The sequence below is a fragment of the Osmerus eperlanus genome, chromosome 4, assembly GCF_963692335.1.
Source record: "Osmerus eperlanus chromosome 4, fOsmEpe2.1, whole genome shotgun sequence".
Lineage (NCBI taxonomy): Eukaryota > Metazoa > Chordata > Actinopteri > Osmeriformes > Osmeridae > Osmerus > Osmerus eperlanus.
The window spans coordinates 13,206,871-13,229,607 of NC_085021.1; the positions used below are offsets into that span (position 1 = coordinate 13,206,871).

The following is a 22,737-nucleotide window of genomic DNA, read 5'->3' on the forward strand; positions in this document are numbered from 1 at the left end:
AACAAAAAGAGAGGGGGGGAATGATAGACACATCTAGAGAAGGATGCTTTCAGCGACTGGAATCAGGAGGAGAAGCAAACAGAGTTGAGGGAAGGAGAGGGATGAAGTAGGTTACACTCTGCATCTTAAACCCACATCCCCTGAACACTTCAACATTCCTCTCCAGTTCCCCCTGTCTTCCACCTGTAAGCTCTCCACACAGGGAGCCTGCTTTGAGTCCTGTCGATGATAAAGGAAATAATGGCATTGCGCGGTGCTGAGTTCACTGCTCAGCTCCATGTGAACAGGACCTTTCGCTCAACTCTCAGGGACCTCTGTCCCCCATACCTGGAATTACCAAGCTAACACTAAGTAGAGATGGCAGGCCTTAAACTATTCATAGGCTGCTGCCATGGCCCATGCTGGTCCTGCTGTGTGTGTGTTTTTCTAACAAGCTGCAGTCCATCTATGTGTGTGTGTGTGTGTGCGTGTGTGTGTGGTGGGGGGGGGGAGTGGCAGGAGAGATGCTGGCTGAATCTAAAACCGACTGACAGCTCCCGGCTCCTGATGAAGACCACACTAAAGCAGTTTCAACAACAACCAAACAGCTAATATGCTGCTTGTCCTTGTGACACACGAGCAGCCCCTCCCCGGGTGTTCAGCGCTACGAGGCTGATGTCTGTGTGTTGGATGGGGATGTGGATGGGGAGCACGTCTGTGTGCTGCAGTGTTGGAGATAACAGTTAACGGACACAGTGGTGATGTAAAAAAAAAGCATTCATGATCAAGTAGCTTTGTTGATGGATTGATTGGACTGGGAGCTAGCTAGGTTGGAGAGTGTGTGTGTGTGTGTGTCTGTGGGTGTGTGTGTGTGTGTGTGTGTGTGTGTGTGTGGAGTGTCTGTGGGTGTGTGTGTGTGTGTGTGGTGTGTGGAGTGTCTGTGTGGGTGTGTGTGTGTTTGTGTGTGTCTGTGTGGAGTGATCCTGCAATGTGTTGGGAATCTATCAGAAGGCTGACCACGCTTGGTGCTCTTTGATCCCCAGCCAGTGATATTCAGAGCACAGGGAGGTCAACACACACACATCCTTGTCAGACCAAAGAAAGCCAGAGGGCTCACGGGTCAAACATATGGCCTGCACTCCTTCCCCATCACTTTACATCTCTCCATCACCTCCGTCCTTTCCACTATCCTCATTTCATTTCACCTGCCTCTTCCCTCAGTCTTCTGAAATCCTCATGGCCTCCTTCCTTCCTTCCTCCCTCCCACCCCACCCGTCCCCACCCTCCCTCCCCAGTCACTCACACTATCATCCTGTGTGCTCCTGTGTGATTTACATATCCTAATGAGTCATTACAGGCCAGCGTGTGTGCCTGTGTGTGAGAGAGTTGTCTCTCATCTTATCCAGGTTCCCAGGGCTGTCTCATGGCCTCCCCAGAGAGCACTCTAAATGTGTAACATGCTCTGCTGCAGACCTGGGCTCTTGTTTACAGAGGAGGAGAGCCCTGGTCTCTGGTGAGAGATCTGTGTGTCAGGGTGTGATGCTGATGGGCTTGTGCTGGAGCAGCCAGGAAGCCAGGTCTGGTAAACACACACGCCATCAATACTAATGCACTTCCCCTGCTACCTGTGCTGCGGCGTTGCGCTACCTAGCTTGTCTGATACGAAAGAGATTTGACTAGGTAGCCATTCTAGCAGAGAATGACAGAGAGAGACTCCCAGTCTGCCTGTTTACTAGAGACAGTGTATTCTTCCTCGTCCCGGGGGGGTCTTGTCTTTTATTTCTTGATTTCCTGATAAACCTCCCATGGGTTACCATGGCAGCTTATGGCTGGCCACCCGCCTGCCTGCTGAATTTTACATCAGGGACAGGGTGAAGAGGAGAGGATTATAAAAAGCAGTCATCTAGAGGTAATGAAGAGAAGAAAAATGCCAGTGCTCAGAGCTGGAGGTGCCGGGGGGATTAAACTGTTGTTATTGGTAGATAGAAGCTTTCACCGAGATATAAAGAGTCACACAGAAAAACATGCTATCTCCAATAACACATTATTTCTGAATTTTAGATGCACACAAATTTGTGCATGCAAGCACGCACACACATAAGTTCAAACACACATTTTCACAGGCCTACATAGAGCAGTCTTGCATAATGTATGTAGAAGCGAGTTTCCCTTATAGGCCCTATCCTTGAGTACAAGTAAGACAACAGTACCCGGACTACGAGATCAACACACACCCTGTAGCTACTTACAAGACAAGGCTCTGTTGGTATAACCACTTACAGAAGTAGCTGGAACATTATGAGTGCATAAAAACCAGCCCCTTTGTAATTGAGAAATCAATATCTAATTTGCTGCAATGGGTAGCCATTGTGAATGTGTGTAGGTGTGTGTGTGTCTGTGCCGTGCATGTGTCTGAAGGGCATAGTGGCCTGCAGTAAAGTATCGAGTCTGTCCTTATGTGACTAGATCTGTGTGCAGGTTGGCTGAAGCCGTACCTTCACCACGGTGACCATGCCGTTGTTAGTGACGGGGTCAGTGTGGACGGTGAAGTGACCTGTAGGGTCACCGCTGATGATCCTGTAGACGGCATTCCAGTTGGGTGTATGAGGCTGGTCACGGTCGATGACGGTCAGGTTGGCCACCACCAGTCCCACGCGGTTCTCTGGAACCTCTCCAGGAAACTGTCAAAGAGGGACACAAAGATATTAGAGCTGGAAATGACCTTACCTTCCTCACCACTTCTCCCTACCCTACCTCTCCTGTTCCTCCTCCTTCTACCCCTCCCCTCCTGCTACCCCTCCCCTTCTTCCTCACATCCCTCCCATTTCCCTCCAGGCACCCTACTTCCTCCTTGTCCTTCTCCTCCCACATTATGTACAACTGTCCAGTGAACACCAGAGCAGGAAACACCTCCACGCAGACCTGACTGTCCAGGAACATCCAGGATTGTTTTCTCTGTTGCTTTGCAACACCCTCAAACGTGGGGGAGGGTTAGAGAGAGAGAAAGGGCCAGCTATGGGGGTTTAGACAGCAGTGTGAGAGTGTGTGAGTGTGTGTGTGTGTTTGTGTGACACACACAAACACACACACACACACACACAAAGAGAGACACACATAAAGAGAGAGCGGCTTTATGATGTCCCCTCGCTGTACTAACACGTGCTGTGTCCTGATAAGCTCGGAGGAGGAGGGAGTCTCTGTCTGTCATGTGTCTGTCAGGGTGGCTGACGGGCTGATCAAGGCTGCACAGGCTCAGGGAAAGACACCCACGCACACACCCACCAGCGACACTTGTTCCTTTCTCCTCGCCCCTGTCGCAGCCACCCTACCACCACCTACACTGCCACGGAGGGGCACAGGGGACAGACTGGCGTTAGGGTTTCTTCATCCCATCACACGGCAACAGTCACCATGTCGCCTTGGGTAACAGGCGTGAAGGAGTGGTTGAGCCTCTTATGAGAGTGTGGGGATATCAGAGAGCAAAGCCAGGACCGAAGCTCTCCCACAGCCCATAATACCCTGCCAACACACCCAGCGTTGTGGTAACCAGGCCCTGGCAGATAAGACGGCTGTGTCACAGGGCTGGTTCTGAGACTCGATGACATTCTGAAGACAACAGAGACAGGTCCGGGTGGTCCAGACTCACTGCTTGGACCAGATAACACAGCAGGGTGTGTGTGTGTGTGTGTGTGTGTGTGTATGTATGTATGTGCGTGCGTGTGCGTATATGTGAGTCTGCTCTTTGTTACTGTAATGACCAGGGGAATCATTTAAGCCTGTTCATCAAATAGTAGTGAAGAAAAACACATTCAGGGACAACAATCACCACTTCCAAACTCAGAGTCACAGCAACAGAACAACAGTAGCAGACTTGCATACTTCCAGCAGTCCCTGACAAATCTGACCTTTCCTCTCTCTCTCTCTCTCTCTCTCTCTCTCTCTCTCTCTCTCTCTCTCTCTCTCTCTCTCTCTCTCTCTCTCTCTCTCTCTCTCTCTCTCTCTCTCTCCTCTCGTTCACATATCTCTGTGTCTCTCTTATTCTGCCTGACACTGCATCTGACCCCTGCTGCAAAATAAGGAGAAAAGGGGCTAAACCAACCAAGCACTCTTATTAGGGGTTGGCCCTCCCTCCTGCACACACACACACACACGCAGGCACGCACGCACACACAATCAGACACAAACTTCAAATATTGTGTTATTGTGTATGTCATTAGTATAAATATCTTTGTCTTGTCAGGAATTGAAAACGTGCATGAATTTCATGCTTTTATTGCAGACAGACAGACAGACACATTCACACAGTCAAGGACACTCACACTCTCAGACACATAAACACCACCACTGCATGTGAAAACTAGGCCAGCTTCAGATAGGATTGATTAAATATTAATGTCTAACATTAAAGAGAAATTCCCCAAACTTTCTATTTCTGGGACACTTTGATCGATTTATGGGCTTTCTTACAAATAATAAATATTTACATAATAGCTTGCATTCGTTTACGAAACAGCTTTTACAGAGCCTTCTCCTGTAATGGCTCTACCCTGCACCCCGACTTTACACTAACCCCCACAGATAAGGGGGCCGTAGTCATCAATATCCAACATAACATTGAACCCCATCTGGGGAGATGATTGAAATGCACTTAAACACCCAACTCTCCAGGAGATGAGATTCAATCTCATACTGATCACTACCATCAATATGCAACATCATGCTGGAAGATGCTGAGAGAAGCAGCCATGACTGACTTCTGCTCCTAGTCCCTGGAGTGCATCCTTACAGCCTCTCACTGTCCTGCCTCCATCACTCCCTTAGCCCCTGTTCCTTCCCCCTCTCTCTCTGCTTGTCCTGCTGTATGGGGAGCTGTGTACCAACTCACTGATGAGCTGTGTCTCGAAGCATACTTAGCAGTGATGCTAACTCATCATCATAAAGGCCTTAATGGCCCCCCGGTGAATGCTAAGGCTAACTCTGCTATGTACTGTTACTGTAGCCGTTACCATGACTAAGGACCTAATCTACCCATGAGGCCACTGCTTGAGACCAGTTAGTGAGTGTAGAGTAAAAGTATGTTCATCATTGTCATTACTCTCTTCAGATGTGCTCTCTCTTCCCATGTGCTCCAGCACGTTCTGGCACTCTCCAGCACGCTCCGGCACTCCCTCACACATGTGTTGTCATCCCCGTTGTCTTGGTATTCTGTCTTACTCTCCTTCTTTCTCACTTCTCCATCTAACCTCTCACCGGGCATTTAATGATTATGCCGTGAGGCACTCCACCTGTATAAGCTGCTACTTGTAGCTGCACAGCTCTAAACAGCTGTACTAATCAGTCCAGATCGCCCCCTGGGGCTGGGAGGCCACAGAGCACCTTAATGACTGACCTTGGGTTAATGAGACAAACGGCTATGCGTTGACACAAACACACGCTTGCACACAGAGACAAACAAACAAACAAACACATATACACACAAACACACACGCAAACATAAAGCAAGGCCACATCTGCTCCAAACTAAATGGATACATGGACCTCATTCCCTTCACCTCCTCCTTCAACACTCTCTCCATGGGGGCTGATAATAAAGTGACAGTCCACACCCCCAGACAGGCGTTCTAAAGCTTTCCAAGCAGATCTTCTGTACTCTGTGAATACTGCATGTCATCATTAGGGACTTATTCTGCTGATAATATTTCATGACATTGGTTAGATATTCTTTACACATCTAACTCTGCGGTTTGTGTATTTCCTGGTGTGTCTTTGAATGCGAGAGAGAGATAAAGAAAGAGAGACAGATGGAGAGAGAGAGAGCGGTCTTGTTTGTCTTGCAAATGAGAACGCTTGTAGACAGTTATTGATGATGGCAAGGTAAAAGAGACCCATTCTTGTCACACCGCCTCCCTCCTCCCTCTCTACTCCAATCCTATCTCCCTCTCTGCCTCTCTGCCTTTCTGCCTCTCCTATACTCACGGTTCTGGAGGTGAGCTCAGGGGGGTTGTCGTTGATGTCTGTGACGGTGATGATGGCGGTGGCCGTGTTGGACAGACCAAAGTTCAGGTTGCCCTCCATGTCAGTAGCTTGCACAATGATGCTGTACTGGGACACTTTCTGTAGAGAGAGGAGAGGGAGAGAGAGGAACACAAACACTGAAGATAAGGAAAAAAAAACAGTAGCATTGCTAGTAGCAAAGCCTCCTGAAAAACTATACATGTGCGCTGTCCATGGTGCTGAAGTTAAAACCCCAGTGTCTCTGGGGAACACAGGACAGCGTGCTGGTGTAAGGAGGTGTCCATGGTGATGAACCCCCCACACATGCACAAACAAGAAACAGGCATGATTGATCCTTTTTTGCAAATACAGATGAACCAAAACATTGTGATCACCTACACAATGTGCTGTTGGTCCTTTGTATGCTGACAAACAGCGCCGACTCACCAAGGGAAGCACTCTACACACCTGAACACCATTCACATGAAGGCATGTATGTGGTCTCCAGTGATATTTAGGTAGGTGGCATGTGTCAAATTGATGATCAACGTAAGATGCTTCACATGTGAGGGGTCATCACGTTTTGGCTCATCAGTGTATATCTTTCTTAAGGACAAATGTGGAAACATGTTGTTCCAATGCTTCGACATGTTGATTGTTGGGGGGAATGCTAATGTGATCATTCATATGAAACATCCTTAGACCTCCCCACAGTGTTCTACCTGCAGTAGGTGACATTGTGCTCAACTAGGCAAAACAAAGCTTCAGGCATGTTTGCTCACTGCTCTAATAGTTTTTATGAATGATCAAGTCTATACAGGGATGCCAAAAACTAATGTGAGACCCACAATAAGGATCTGTTTTACTATTAGTTTTGTGTAAGAAAAGAGGCTTTTAATCTTAAATTGCAACTGTAACTGCCACACATGCCTGTGTATGTGTGTGTGAGTAAGGCTGTGAGAGCCTTCCCATCTCTTCTCCTGTCTGTCCCAGGGTGTAGTTAATAGGTTGCAGGAGGGCCGGAGGGCTGGGAGCAGGAACTGTCAGGGTAATGTGTCTATTCCCTAGGAGTCCCAATTACACTCCCAGTGTCTTCCTCACCTGCTAATGACTGAGTAAATATCCCTATTAGGCTTAACTCAGCTCTGCTCACACCTGACCAGGAGCAGACACCGCTATCCACTTAACACACACAGACACACACAGACACACACGGACACACACACACACGGACGCACACCCGCTCACACACTTGTTATCTTGTTTAAGACAGTCTGTCTTATCAGTGTTATTGTACACGCGCACCAATCTCACTAACTAGACAAGTAAGTAATTATGTGGAATACCGGAGGGAGGTCCTTCCATCTCATTAGTCTACTGCACCCATATCCACACATCCACACACTCACACACACTATTCTGCCCATACACACTCACACACACACACACACACACACAGGTCAATAAAAAGTAGAGGGAATGGAAGGGGCACACCTTTTCTCTCTTTAACAATTCAACCAACAGAGATCTGAATTAAACTCTGCCTAAACAGTCCAGTATGCTGTCTTCTATACTGTTCATATTTATGTATTTATGCACTCATGTTTCTGCAAGGCAAAGGGCTTTCTTATCTCTTCTGTAAGAAAGCACAGTAAAACTTTCTGATGCAAATTTTTTTTTGGTGAATCAGAGAATTGTGCAACATTGTGGGTGCATTTCTTTCATGGTTAGGTTTAAACACAGAGCAGGAGTGACAGGATGCAGACCAATGGAAGAGACCAGTATGATAGAGGGAGATACCAGTGTAAGAGAGGGAGAGAGACCAGTATGAGAGAGAGAGAGAGACCATTATGTGAGAGAGAAAGAGAGAGACCAGTATGAGAGAGATAGACAGACCGGTATGAGAGAGGGAGAGAGACCATTATGAGATAGAGATACCAGTATGAGAGGGAGAGACCATTATGAGTGAGTGACCAGTATGAGAGAGGGAGAGAGACCAGTTATAGAGATGGAGAGAGACCAGTAAGAGAGAGGGAAAGCAACCAGTAAGAGAGAGGGAGAAAGACCAGTAAGAGAGAGGGAGAGAGACCAGTATGAGAGAGGGAGAGATCAGTAAGAGAGAGAGTCCAGTGAGATAGTGAGAGAGATCAGTAAGAGAGAGAGAGACTAGTAAGAAAGAGAGAGACCAGTAAGAGAGAGAGAGAGAGAGACCAGTAAGAGAGAGAGAGAGACCAGTAAGAGAGAGAAAGACCAGTAAGAGAGAGGGAAACAGACCTGTGATGCTGCTGCTACAGTGTCCTCTTCTGTCTCATTTTAACTCTCATTTTCTTTGTCCTTCTCCTTCTCTATCATTCTCACTTGGCATCACATATCACATTTGGTTTGATGTCTTCATCAATCTTATTTTTCATTTCTTCTAAATTACATTCTAATTCATGTTTCAAGATGTCACTCATGTCTTTGTTTTCTCTCCTTCTCTACTACCCATGTGTCTGTCTTTGAGAGTGAATATATATAATGCAAGTCTCTGACTGGTGTCAAAGGCATTCTCTCTCTCTCTCTCTCTCTCTCTCTCTCTCTCTCTCTCTCTCTCTCTCTCTCTCTCTCTCTCTCTCTGTGTCTCTCTCTCTCTCTCTCTCTCTCTCTCTCTCTCTCTCTCTCTCTCTCTCTCTCTCTCTCTCTCTCTGTCTCTGTCTGTCTCTGTCTCTGTCTGTCTTACATACACACACACACACTCTCTCTTTCTGTCTCACGTACACACACACCTGATGCCCAGTAGTCTCAGATGTGTGGTAATGGCTCTGTCAGTGTTGACAGTTGGGGATGAAGGATTATTGGGCGGGGAGATCTTTACTAAGTTGTCACTGGTGCGTCCATGTCGCTGGGAGAATAAACATGTTTGGATCCTGTCATAACATGACAGCTCTATAAACAAGGTGACCGCAAAAGGGACCATTTAGACTGAGTCTTTGTGCTTGTGTGTGCGTGTGCACGAGTGTGTGTGTGTATACTGTATGTGTGAGTGTGTGTGTGTTGGGCTTGCAAATAGACACATTAAACAGATTCTAAAAAAGACAAAGAACCTCCAGTCAGCAGCCTATTCTGGTGCAAGGATATTACTTTGCAAGATCCGCAAAGAGCCTTATGATGCAGGAAGTACAGGACAGTGCATTATGGGTACAGGTTTACCTCTCGGTCCAGGCCTGCTGCCACGGTAACGATATCGCCGGTCTCACTGTTGATGGTGAACATGTTGGGGATGGGGGTGTGGGGCGTCTGGGACAGGATCCGGTAGCGCACCATCCCGTTAGCCGTCGTGTTGTCATCAGCATCAAATGCTGACACATGCATCACATACGACCCTGACAAAAACAAGGCAAATATAGTAGATTATTATTATACACAGTCGGGTATAGACACACACATACACACACACACAAATGCACACTACCCGACAAGTACCTTCTCTCCTCATTAAATTCACTGTCTCTCTCAGGTCTCTGCATCTCCATCCCTCTTTATCTCCCTCTGCTGACTGTCTTCCTAAGTTGCTTTATCTCTCTATCTCTCTCTCCCACTCTCTCACCGGCCCCTGTCTCCTCTCCGTCTCCCTCTGCAGCCGGGGGTTTCCAGCCATCCTAATTGGCAGAGATACTGATATCATCCTTGTGACAGCCTCTGTCTGAGGATAATTGTAACCACAGCTCCCATTTCAAACTTCATTACATTTCAAAGCAACATTTGTCAATGGCTCAGAGAGAGCAAAGGAGGGTTACAAAGGGCTCCGAGAGGAAGGAGAAGAAAGACATGGAGGAAGGGATGAAGGGGAAAGGAATGGAGGAGAGAGAGGAGGAGAAAACACTCCATGTTTGGTTTGGTTCCAAGTGAGGAGACCATCAATCTGTCAGCGATCTCTCTCTCTAGAGATCGAAAGAGAGAGATGGAGAATCACATCGTGTCACCAATCGCCTGGGTAATTTCATTACGAAGCACTCTTCGGGGGCTTAATGTGGACCCTTTGTATGGTCGTCCTGCTCTGTCCCTGACAGGATTAGGTCCCTTTAATGACTCTTTAATTTGGAAACTAATTCAAGTCTGTAATTGGCTTTCCATTGAAATCACTGGAGCTCTAAATTCTTAAACCCTTTTTTATGATTATTGTTGGCTGAATGTCACACATGCTGCCACAGAGGTTCCCTGGAATGTACATTGTGTATGTGTGTGTGTGTGTCTGTGCAAGGAAATGGCGGTTAGGGAGTGGTGCAGCACAATAGCCTCTGGATAAGCAGAACGAGAGAGACAGAGAGAAAGTAAGGGATGAAGGCTGCAGAGAGCACCTGGAAACCTCTTCACTGCATCTCTGGTGTGGTGCAATAAGCCTTGGCTCATCAACCACACACACACATTCACACATTCACACATTCACTCACACACACACATACGCACACACAGACCTCATCTCCTGATTCTTCTGCTGTGAAACAACACCTAAAATGAGCCAGTGGTATGACTGCGAGGTACATTTAATCCTGCATATTCCTTCTGGCCACAGCATCACATCTTTATGGGCAGCACTACAACAGGCTCACTGATGCCATCCCTCTGCCTTGGAGATCCCTACAGCGGAATGGAGAAACGTTCTGATGCCAGACAGATTCACTGGTACTCCTCTTTTCTACACTGGTCATTCATTGGTCCCTCCTTCACCTTCATCCCTCATTTCCTTTCTTTTATTTCCCTGTTTATGTCTTTCAGGCACAGTTCCCTTCTTTTTATTATTACTCAGTCCAACCATCCCTTCAACCACTCATCCCTCCCTCCCTCCCTCCCTCCCTCCCTCCCTCCCTCCCTCCCTCCCTCCCTCCCTCCCTCCCTCCCTCCCTCAGGCTGTACCTGGCTTGGAGCCTTCATCCACAGAGCCATTGTAGACCTGGTTCTTGAACTCGGGTCGGTTGTCGTTCATGTCGATGACATAGATGTACAGGTCTATGGGGTTCTCCACCTGGTTCCCGTTCATGTCCACAGCATGGGCCCGCAGCTGGGGAGGACACAAAGAGGTCAGAGGTCATGAAGGACAGAAGTTTGTGAGATTCTTCAACAGTCAGACATTTCTTTAATGACTTGCCTAGAACCACTGTATGAGCAGTATATTTTCAGTGCACATTGTATATTTCTTTTTGGAGTTTATGACTCTTTTCTTTATTTATTGCTATAAGTAACATTGACATTGGCACCCAGCCTTGGGGTGTGTAGTATAGAGAAAACAACACTTTTATTCAATGCAGACAAAGCTACTTATGCAATCTGACTTTGTTTACAAGTCAGATAGCAGCCCTATGTGTCCGATAAGCCATTCCTTATGTACCTATTGTTGTTTTATCATAGCAGTGAAAGTCTGAACTCTATCAAACATAGTTTTACATGTATACTGGCATTGAACCAAACCTACATTCCTCCCTCCCCCATCTGTTTCCACTCAGGGGAGAGGAGGAGAGCGAGGGAATGACATGAACAAACAATGAATAAGAAGCAGGCAGCTTTCCGTGTAGCAAGGTGACTGCCATTTGCAAAGCACACAGAGCTAAGATAAAGGTCACAAGGCCATCCTGCTCCCAGAACTACCACCCCCACAATGCTCAGCAGATCTGCACAGTTAATGGGATTCAGGTGCAGCTTAGAAGTCCTCTCTGGCTTATTAGTTGGGAAGCTAGCTGTGCTTTTTTAACACACACATAACAAAGCTCAAACAGTTGGGACCCAGTATTGCAACCTTGACTACACCTTAGGGTAGTTCTTAATATTGCTACAACAGTAAAGGCCAAATTCAGAAATATTTTGGCCAAATAAGAAGAAAACAACCCAGTTGTAAGCACACCCTCCAGCTTCAATAACATAGCACATAGTGGAGGGGAGAAAAAATAAAGGAAGGTTTATACAGTTTCCTGCCTCCAACTGTACCAACAAAGCACTCTTATCTCTGCTACACCTAATCCTCACAACTTGTTCATACAAATAAGGCAAAAAAACTAACATCACAAGAACTGGCTCACTTTAAAATACCTAATGTTTGTCTCATAGTCTTAGATCTCAGGCCAACATTTTGTCCAGTTTGTTTGAGCAGGAATCCTAAAATCTCTTAACCTCTCTACAATATCACAAACGCAGTTAGTTGATCTGAGATGCTGGCTGGTTCCATCAAGATCAATAATGACGCCAATTCTCGGATTTCTCACAAAGTTTGGACATGGAATTAATACTGAAATCAATATGGGCTGACAAGCATGTGCAGGGATTTTTCCCTTTCAAGAAATGTGCAAGCAAAATGTTTGGATGAGAGCCGTAGTAGTAAAATCAAAATAATGTAACTGGGTTGTGAGGGAAATGTTGAGATTTCTGAACAGTGTGGTCTGTCTTCACAAAGCTTGTGAGAGGGTCAAACAGCCTACCAGATGAAATACATATTTTCTGCAAAAACAAGGATTCTGGGTGACAGTTCATGCAGGGTTTATTCAGGGTGCTCGTGCCTTTTGGGCATTTTAAAACGGATGTTATTTGAGAGGAGGACACCCAGAACCCTGATTCTATCACCATGTTGCTAAAAGAAAGGCTGGCTAGTGTTTAACATTTTAGAATCTATGTAGATCACTCTCTCTCTCTCTTTCTGTCTCTCTCACTGTGACTGTCTGCTTTATTTAGTTGTGCACTGGGGCACTATGGGCAGTTCAAAGGGACAGCCCCCCCCCCCCTCCAAACTCATCCCTATCTATTCCTACCTCTCTCTGTCTCTCTGGACAGGCTGACAGTCAGCTGGCATAAATAGTTTGTAGCCAGGGAGGCTGTCGGGTGGTGACAGGAAATGAGCAGCATTTCCCCTAGCGCTTCCTGTGCAGTGGCAGGTAAATATCCTCTTCGATCTCTCCATCCCCGACCCCCCCCACCCCCCCTCATCAGTTTCCCTCCCCTCTTGTCTTCGCTCTGAACCTCACAAAAATTGCATCTCCGGGTCTCCGTGAGGTTAATTTGACTTTACTTTTTCCTGTGTATTGTCTGATCTGGTCCTGCACCCAATATCCGCACACTGCCAATGTACCACGCCACCCCACTGGCAGCCTGGGCCTTATCTCCACCCCCCACCCTGCCCCCTCCCCATTCAATAACAGCAGGAGTCAGAGATTGCCGCCGTGTTTAAAGAAAGCTAAATGTAATTCAGGATCTGAATTAAAGTTATTATCTTGAGAGTGGAGGCACAGGAACAGAAGTCAACATGCATGGAGCAACATTTGGCACATGGCCAGCATCCAAATACAGATAACACTGGAAGTAAAACAATGCTGACTGCTGCTGCTTTTACAGCTCTTTTGTCCTCAAAATGTATCTGATTGGACGGGCTGCTTTGAACAGAAGACTTGGGAGGTAAGAAAAGTTTAGCTTTCTTTTGTCTTTGACCAAAGCCAGTTCATTAAATAAATGCCCAATGTTAAATATCAACCTCGCTGCCAAGTATCTTTGAGAAATTCATCCCCATGACCTCAGTGTCCAATCCACACCTCAGAGGCCTCTCTATTTCAAATCAAGTTTTGTTACTCATCTCAGTTGAGTTTCTGCCTCAGTGGGACGGGTAGGAGTGTCCTGTTCACACAGAAGACTCCATCTCCTGCCTCTGTTCTCCAGAGGCTTATCTGTTCTGCCCTGGATGCTTTTCCTCTGCAGCCAGCAAGAGGGTCTAACTCAGGCAGCCGTCACCAAGCCGGGGCCTTTCCTAGAAATCATCCCATCGATCCTACATTCTCCTAGGCATAAATCTACTCAACCCCAGCTGAAACAGTGGGGCCTCCAGGCCCTGCAAAACTGCAACTTACATTCAAATAAGAAAAAGAGAAAGTGACCTATGAGCCAAATGACCTAAATTCTTGCCAGATTAAAGTGATGATTTTATAGTAATGAATGAATGAATGAATTCTATACTATGTACGTATTAACGTGTACTTGTGTGTGCGCATGTGTGTGAGCATGTGTGTGTATTTGTGTCTCACATGGTAGGATGAGCGCTGCTCGCGGTCCAGAGGTTTGGTAACAAACATCTTCCCAGCCACAGGGTCAATACTGAACACCTCGTTGGGGGGCTGGTCTGCCCCCACCCCTGTGATGCTGTACCGGATCGAAATGTCCCGGTCCTGGTCCGACCGGATCTGCAACACAACAAACACACACACCAAAGATATCACAACACACCACCTTTCTTTGCGCATGGCTGTTTGTGCTTCTCCACTAACCACATTCAAAGCTCGGTGCTGTTCACAGTAGTATGTGGCGATGTTTCAAATACAAATCCAGTGAAACAATGCCTTCCGTACACACATACACTCACACACACACATACACACAGACGCTAGCGCGAAAACACACACACACACACAAACACACACCTACACACGCACTTCCTTTGTGCAATTTAATCCATTGGTTTAATATGTAAGATGTTTATTATTCCAAGTCCAGTTCATGATATAGCAGCTGGCAGTGCAATGCTCCTTTCCAAGCACAATCATTGCAGCAATCAGAGACTGTACATTATTCATCTGACAAATACACACAGGGACACACACGACCATACACACACACATGCACACACACACATCCATCATGGCTTGGCACTCCCAGCCCTACCCAAGGATTTCATTACTGCTAAAGTACGGCACACGCAGAACGCATTCCGTTTGGCAGAACTGGAGTGCTTCAGGAAAGAAATTCAATACATTTCAGGGGAGGAGAAATGAAATCAACATACATTTGCAAATAACGTTTTTCATCTCCTCAGTGACTTAGACAGTTGGAGTTTTAAAGACTCACTGGATTGCTGTTGAGAAAACTGGTACATTGTAAGAAGAAGAAAAGATAAATATGTGAATGAACATGGAGAGTTATATTCTTCTGCGCTGTAATTAGGGAAGTGACAGCAAGCTAAGGGAGAATAAACTGTTTCTGAGGAAACAAAGATAAACTGCTGAAAAGAAAAGCCTATGACAAGATTCACTTCAAAAACATACCATACTTACTGTATACGTTCATCCAGCACACACACACAACACTGAGCTGGAGAACAGTGAAGAACACAGCGTGCTAGGATGAAGCGTATGTGGGAGAGGTACATAATGGCCTCCAGCCTACTCCTGCCTTCCAGAGCAGATAAAGAGCTATGAGGTGTGTTAAGTGCACAGCCAGGCCTGTGATTTGGCCTGAAGTGCTCAGTAATTGGGACTCATTTCGGGGAGTCTTTCAATTTAGCGCCCAAATAAGGTCCAAGCCTCCAATCTCCCCATCTCCCTCCATTAGAGAAAAGAAAACCAGCATAGTCCAGCTATTTCAGCAAGTCCAAGTAACACCCCCCCCCCCCCACAAATATATATATATATATACACACACACACACACACACACATACACACACATGCACACACACACCCTTCCTACCCTAGAGACCAAACTCTCTTCTCCAATCAGCAGTTATTTCAGGAGAGGCACATGAGTGCCCCTAAAGAGAAAGACTCCATGAAAGTTGTCTCCATCTTTCAGCACTCATGGCACCAATTTGCCAGTGTGTTTGACATGCCAGGCTCCTGCCCACCAAGCGCCTCGCTGGAGCCTAACAAGGAGAGGGAAAAGACCCACAGCATCAGGTGTCATCTACACTAGATCTGGCAGCACAAAAACACCCAGTCATCATCATCACCATCATCACCCGACACTCCAGTCTTCTTGGCTTGGTTGTGGAGACGCTGGTTGGGTAGAGCCTCCAGCAGCCCCCATCTCATCACAAGGTCTGCGGCCCAGCACTCAATCAGGCACAGAATCTGATACATTGTGGGAAACATGAGCTATCAGGGCAAACTCAAGGAGGGCTTTTAGAAACCACCCTAACACAGTTTAGAAATGCATGTTTGTGTGGGTGTGTGTGTGAACTTAAAATGCTCCTTAGGGGAATTTTATGATCACCTCTTATGAGTTCAGTGAGATACTTGCACACAGGTTTGATAATATGAATACAAACTGCTGGCATTGGCTAAAAGTGCTTGAAAGGAATACCATCTTATGCAAGAAACAGAATATAAACAGCAAGCTAGGATGACCTCGCCTCGCCTCTCACAGCTTCTCCTCCATGTTGTGTGTCAGGACAAAGACATTGACTTTAACTACTGCTCCTGATGTGATGTCATCCACAGAGCCACTCTACGGACACATACAGTATACCCTCTCACTGTCTTTCTTTCTCTCTGTCTCTCTTGCTGATTTTCACTCACTAGGTCTTTTCCTCTATTTTAGGGGGTTTCCACGAGGACAGAAATCGTGCCTGAAAAATGCGACTGCATCACTCAGAGCCATATACTGTAAATCCTTTCCCAGTTAGGAAGTGATAGCGCTCCTTCATTTCCTCTGGATTTGTCCCACCCCCTTATTTCCCAGTCGCTTCCAAATGCTCCTGCTTCGGGGGGGGGGAAATCAGCTGCATGTTTCCAATCCAGCCAATTAACTCTCCCTCCCACTATGTTCACACAACATCAGCGGAATACTAAGACACTGCCAGCATCATTACAGTGACTGGCTTCCGGCATGTGTTTGTTTGTGGCTGTTTGTGTTCCACATTCTGTTAGCGTTCTATCATTCTGAAGAACATTTAGCAATTCATCAAATCAAGGAATCCAGGACAGATTTGTAGTTTAGTTTGGAGGTTCCTTTTTATATTTATTTCACTAATGCGAAACTATTTGGTTGGATTTTCTTTCTTTTCTTATTGTGGTAGTCTTTGTAATTGCTCCTCCCTTTCTCAAGCAGCATGACAGATGGAATGTCACCTATGTCACCTCACTGTCATCCTGGCCTCCCAGATGCACGTACAGTCGGACACATACAGACCCACACAGAAGGACGAAATGTGTTGAACAAGAAACATCCCTGTCTATCATTCTGGCTTCCATGAACAATGGATCAGGAAACACATTTGTCTCCTTGTAACTCTTTCTCTCTCACACATGCAAACACACACTAAAGTATTGGATACTCAGTAGTTCTATGTTGAGTAATGAATGGTAAAGGGATTCATTTTAAAATACTTTAATAATAAAAGGCTATAATAATAATAATAATAGAACTTTTCATTTTTTTGTTCTGAATCGTCTTTATGAAAGAAGTGCATGTGTGTGTCTGTAGAGAGTGACAGAGAAGAAAGTGAGAGTGAAAGAAAATTATAAAGAGAAAAAGTGAAAGAAATAAAGAGAGAGAGAGAAAGAGACAGAGAGAGAGACTGTATCATCCATCCCCAGAAAGCAGGCACTGGCTAAATGACCTATTTGTCGACGGATCAAAGCAATTCCCATCATTACTGACAACTTGTCTGGGTCTTAAGGAGATCTTATCGGTGAGCTTAGCTCCCTTCTGCCAGAAAATAAATAAATAAAACTCAACCAAATGAGAAATGATAATGCTAGCGTGTCTCCTGGGACAAGGTGGCAGAGGAGAAGACAAGGAGAAAGAGGAAGACTAATATAAACCCTGGTTCCTGCTACCAGGCTAGGTTCTGGAGTCTCAGGAGAGCAGAGGAGAACCCTGTCAACATCTCTCCTACGGACTCCAAACATCAGCTGCTGGAGTGCTTGTGCGCCGTCTTCTTCTGGTGATGTGGGTGTTTACAGTCACCTGTGAATACTGAGGTGCACTTCCATCTACACAACACAGGCATGTCTGTTGACGGACTAAGCAACTGCAAGTGGCTATGGCAGTAGCACAGCCCTTAGCAGTATTAGCTGAGGAGGTTTGCTTTGGAGTTGCTCTCCTTGCAAGGGTTGGCTTCAGCAGGTTCAGCTCAGGCTGTTTGAAGATGAAACCAGTTCAGCTCAGGCTTGCTGTTTGAAGCCTGGGCAGGGCAGGATGTCCCTGGTCTGTGTGATATTGGAATGCTTAGTGCATTCTGCCATTGTGTGTGTTTTCATCTCCGGTACAAGAGCCCTTCTGAGCCCTGCCCACGCTGTAGCCTTCTCACTAGGGCACACTGAGACAGAGGAGCATACTAAACAATGGAAGGTAATGCACATATAAAAGCCAACCGTACACATACTCTCAGCAAGAAAAAGACATACCACAAGACTCACTCTGACATGGGGAGGTGAGTGTAACTATGGCAACAGAAAAAGACATCTAAACATACATACACTGTACGAACATACATTCAGCCCAGGAGATGAATGACAGGAGCTTTTCCAGTCTGGAAAACATGATAAACATCAGAACATGTGCAGAAACGGCCGTACAAATGTTTTGCAGGCCATTGTATGTGTCCGCTCTAGAGAGAACTAGAGCGTTACAGCCTAATCTAGAACATGATCTTTGTTTGAGCCAGACAGACCTGTCCAGAGGAGGGATATCTGAGGATGGAGTACGGATGTTTACTTGAACATTGAATAAGGTTTTAATGTGGTAATGGAGAACACTTCGAGAGGGCCTCCTTCCAGAAGGGTTGATATCATGTCCTGGCTGGCCTGCAAACTTTTTTTTTACATGAAAAGAAAATCTTTATACTTTGTTCTTTGTGCAGTATTTATCCCAAATACTTTCATATTGTGTCCGGAATAATAGAATATACTAGCCACTTAGGTGTAGACTGTATGTCTACAAAACAGAAGAAACATCTAAAAAGCTGCATTTATCTTTGGAGAACAAAACATTGTGTTTTGGATTAGGCTGGACTACAGCAGATCTGTACTCCAAATAAAAGAGAAACATAGCAATCAAATGAGATTGAGAGGGACCCGTGGGCTTTTACTGACAGAGGGACTGAAGCAGAGTAAGGGACACAAACACACGCAGGCCTGTCACACACTAACTGAGCCAGTCAGGGGCTGTGGTCTGCTTCTTCCTGCTCGTCTCAAGGACTGACACTGGTTGAGAGGGAGTCAGGATGAGAACCTTCAGCTTTCCTCAGGAGTACACAGCCAGCACCTTACATCCTGGAACATCCCCCCAGTGCTGGAGCTAGACAAACAGGGACACTACAAATATTCAGACAGACTGGAGCAAACAGGTAGATATTTACCTGGTGCAGCAGAATAAAGCCTAGCTTACTCTGAGGCATACAGACAGAGGCCGTCGAGTCACACACTGACTGGGGCTCAGAGGGGAACGACCGTCAACAAAAGAGAGGTGAGGATGTGCCAGTGCCACACTGCTGCTCCTCACACCCTCATGGAAAACAACCAAACCAAACCTTGTGTACTGCATGGTGACCCAAGCAGACCAACAGTGAGTAAGAATAATAATCCACTTGACAATATTAGTGAAAAGAATGTGAACTAATGAAAGTTGAGCTGTGAATTACTTTTTCAATTAGAAAACATGTGAAAGGAGTCTCGTCATGAATAGGGCCGGCTTCCGCCCTATTAGGGAAGCTATTCTCCCGGGAGGTAACAAAGGCTTGACTCTCTCTCCTCTATGAAAGAATGGGAGAACGTAGGCATTGTAGAGGCAGACGAGAGGCTGCAACCCCTCCTGCCAGGGTTAGGAATGAAGGGGCAACCATCTTTCTCTTTTCTCTTTCTCTTTCTTTCTTTGTTAGTCTCTCTAATTTTCTCTCATTAAGAGATTGATTGAATCATGAAATCACTTCTGGATGCATGAATTACTTCTTTAGTGGGTCCCTGAGATATTCACAAGGACAATATCAAGACCCCACCTCTGCTTCATAACCCCCTTCCAATCTGGATAATTAGACAAAACACTATGGGGGACTTTCAGAGGAGGGGGCCAGAGGGGTGAATGTGCTGCTACTGCACTTTTCTCCCCCATTCACCCCCACCCCACACACACACACACTCACACACAATATACAGTACCCTCTCCCCCCCCCCACCCCACACACACACACAGTTCCTGACCCCCCTTCATTCTTCCCTCCATCCCTCCCTCTCTCATTCAAAATCTATCAGGCTGCAGTGAAGAGGAGAAATGCAGAGTAGTGAGAAAACAGAGGAAGGAGAGTGTGAGAAAAAAAGAGTGTCTGAATAGACTACATCAGCAGAACTCTAATGGGCTGTGGAGGACTAGTGACCAATGGGACTGCAGCCAAGGTTCCTACTGCAATTGGATTGGCCAGGGCAGGGACAATAGGCTGCTGGAAAAATATTTATTGAGGGGTAGAGTTTAGCATAGCGATCGTCTTGTACTTATAACCTTGCCTATGGCTTCTTAAAACTCATATAGACACATATAGGTTTGAACAAAGGTAGTTTGAGTGTGTGAATTGCTGTTTACTGTATGTGCCACAATCAGTCCAACCACACACACACACACACACACACTAAGGAAGCATCATGCTGTTCCGGGTCCCAATCAAGCCAGTTGGTCTTGTGAATAGTGCACTGTGTGTGTGTGTGTGCGTGTGTCTTCTCTTGCCCAGGGGAGTAAATACCTTGGAAGTGGCACCAGGTAGACAGCTGCCTGGGGGATGGAGAGGTGTAGAGGTGGTGGGGGGGAGTGTTCATGTTTGATGTTGACTGGATGTCTGACAAAACGGATTTCTCCTTGCCAAACCTGCATCATGCCAAGCATAAGCATGCTGGAGATAGAGCTGGACCACATCAGACTGCTGTGTCTAGAACACTCACACACACACACTCACACACACACACACACACACACACACACACACACGCACACACACACACACACACACACACACACACACACATTCATTCCAACCACAGCCTTCTCCAGTCTGTGTCAGTATGTTTCCCATGATGTTTTGGCTCAGTTCAACCCAGGGAGGGAATCTGCTTGGCCAACTCTCACTCAGCCTGTGTCTGTCCAGCTGTCATTTTGACAAATGAACCTGGGTAAAGAGTGAAGTGTGAGAACATGGTGTGTGTGTGTCTGTGTTTGTGTGCATGCGTGTGTTTGTTTATGCCAGTGTCCATTTATTTGTGAGCTCAGGAGGAGGGTTGAGATGATTTGTCTTCACACACTTTCACAGCCATATCCTGACCCTCCCTTTCATGACTGAAATTAATCAGAACCCAGTGGAAACTGGCACTGGCCCACCGCAGGTGTGTGTGGCCTGCAACTGCCTCTTTCCGCTAGCTGGAAGCCTCGCAGTGGCAACAGACCAAAGCCCAACATCTTGGCCAGTATCACCTCAAGTATTATTAATCCCACGAAGCCCAGTGAAAACTAAAGACTCTAAAACAGTTCAGCGTATATGGAATGACGTTTCCAGCCCAACACAACAGCCTGTGATGATGCCGTATGCGAGTCCCTGGATGCAGAGATGCCTGGAGGCTTGGAGGGACTTCAAAAACTCTTTATGAACATTGTGGGATATTAAAGCTTTATGAGTGTTAGAGGAAATGTTCTTTTCTCCTGAAAACCAAAAGAAATCCCAGGCGTCTGGGTCTACTGGTAAAGATATTTATAAGTGAAAGGCAATAAGGATGCAGCTATGTTTAGGGACAATGTATAACACCTTTATCTGGTCTTAAACTGTTTATCTGAACAGAAGTTTCATTGACAAGATGTGAACCATTTTAGATGGAGAGTTGTACACACAAATAAAGGAATGCACAGCGCATGCGTATGAGAGGCCGTATAGGCCTTAATTCATACTTGATCTCACATACACGCCATGACCTCACATATATACCATCATACTCTCACATATATACCATTATACTCTCACGTATATACCATTATACTCTCACATATACACCATTATACTCTCACATACACACCATGACCTCACATATATACCATTATACTCTCACATATATACCATTATACTCTCACGTATATACCATTATACTTTCACATATATACCATTATACTCTCACATATACACCATTATACTCTCACATATATACCATTATACTCTCACATATATACCATTATACTCTCACATATATACCATTATACTCTCACATATACACCATTATACTCTCACATATACACCATTATACTCTCACATATACATCATTATACTCTCACATATACACCATTATACTCTTGCACATAAACTGGCATACTCTCTTACACACACAAAAATACCGTCTTATATGCACCATCATACTAAAGTATGACAATATATGTAAGAGACAAATAGTATGTGTGAAACAGAATGTTACTATATGCAAGAGAATAACAGGATGTGTAAGAGAGAATACTTCTCTCTCATATAGACAAGTATTCTCTCTCACATAGACAAGTATTCTCTCTCACATAGACAAGTATTCTCTCTCACATAGACAAGTATTCTCTCTCACATACACAAGTATTCTCTCTCACATAGACAAGTATTCTCTCTCACATAGACAAGTATTCTCTCTCACATAGACAAGTATTCTCTCTCACATAGACAAGTATTCTCTCTCACATAGATAAGTATTCTCTCTTACACATCCTGTTATTCTCTTGCATATAGTAACATTCTGTTTCACACATACTATTTGTCTCTTACATATATTGTCATACTTTAGTATGATGGTGCATATAAGACGGTATTTTTGTGTGTGTAAGAGAGTATGCCAGTTTATGTGCAAGAGTATAATGGTGTATATGTGAGAGTATAATGGTGTATATGTGAGAGTATAATGGTGTATATGTGAGAGTATAATGGTGTATATGTGAGTGTATAATAGTGTATATGTGAGAGTATAATGGTATGTATGTGAGAGTATAATGGTATATATGTGAGAGTATAATGGTGTATATGTGAGAGAATAATGGTATA

At 45.5% G+C, this 22,737-nt stretch overlaps 1 protein-coding gene across 1 annotated transcript in view; it reads right to left on the reverse strand.

The window, feature by feature from the left end:
• Positions 1 to 22,737, reverse strand: part of LOC134019553 (cadherin-4-like) — a 178,832-nt gene that overhangs the window by 8,777 nt on the left and 147,318 nt on the right. Inside the window, 6 exon segments of the mRNA XM_062460512.1 lie at positions 617 to 701; positions 2,475 to 2,660; positions 5,956 to 6,093; positions 9,163 to 9,335; positions 10,867 to 11,011; positions 14,007 to 14,162. Of these exon segments, the coding sequence (XP_062316496.1) occupies positions 617 to 701; positions 2,475 to 2,660; positions 5,956 to 6,093; positions 9,163 to 9,335; positions 10,867 to 11,011; positions 14,007 to 14,162 (883 nt within the window).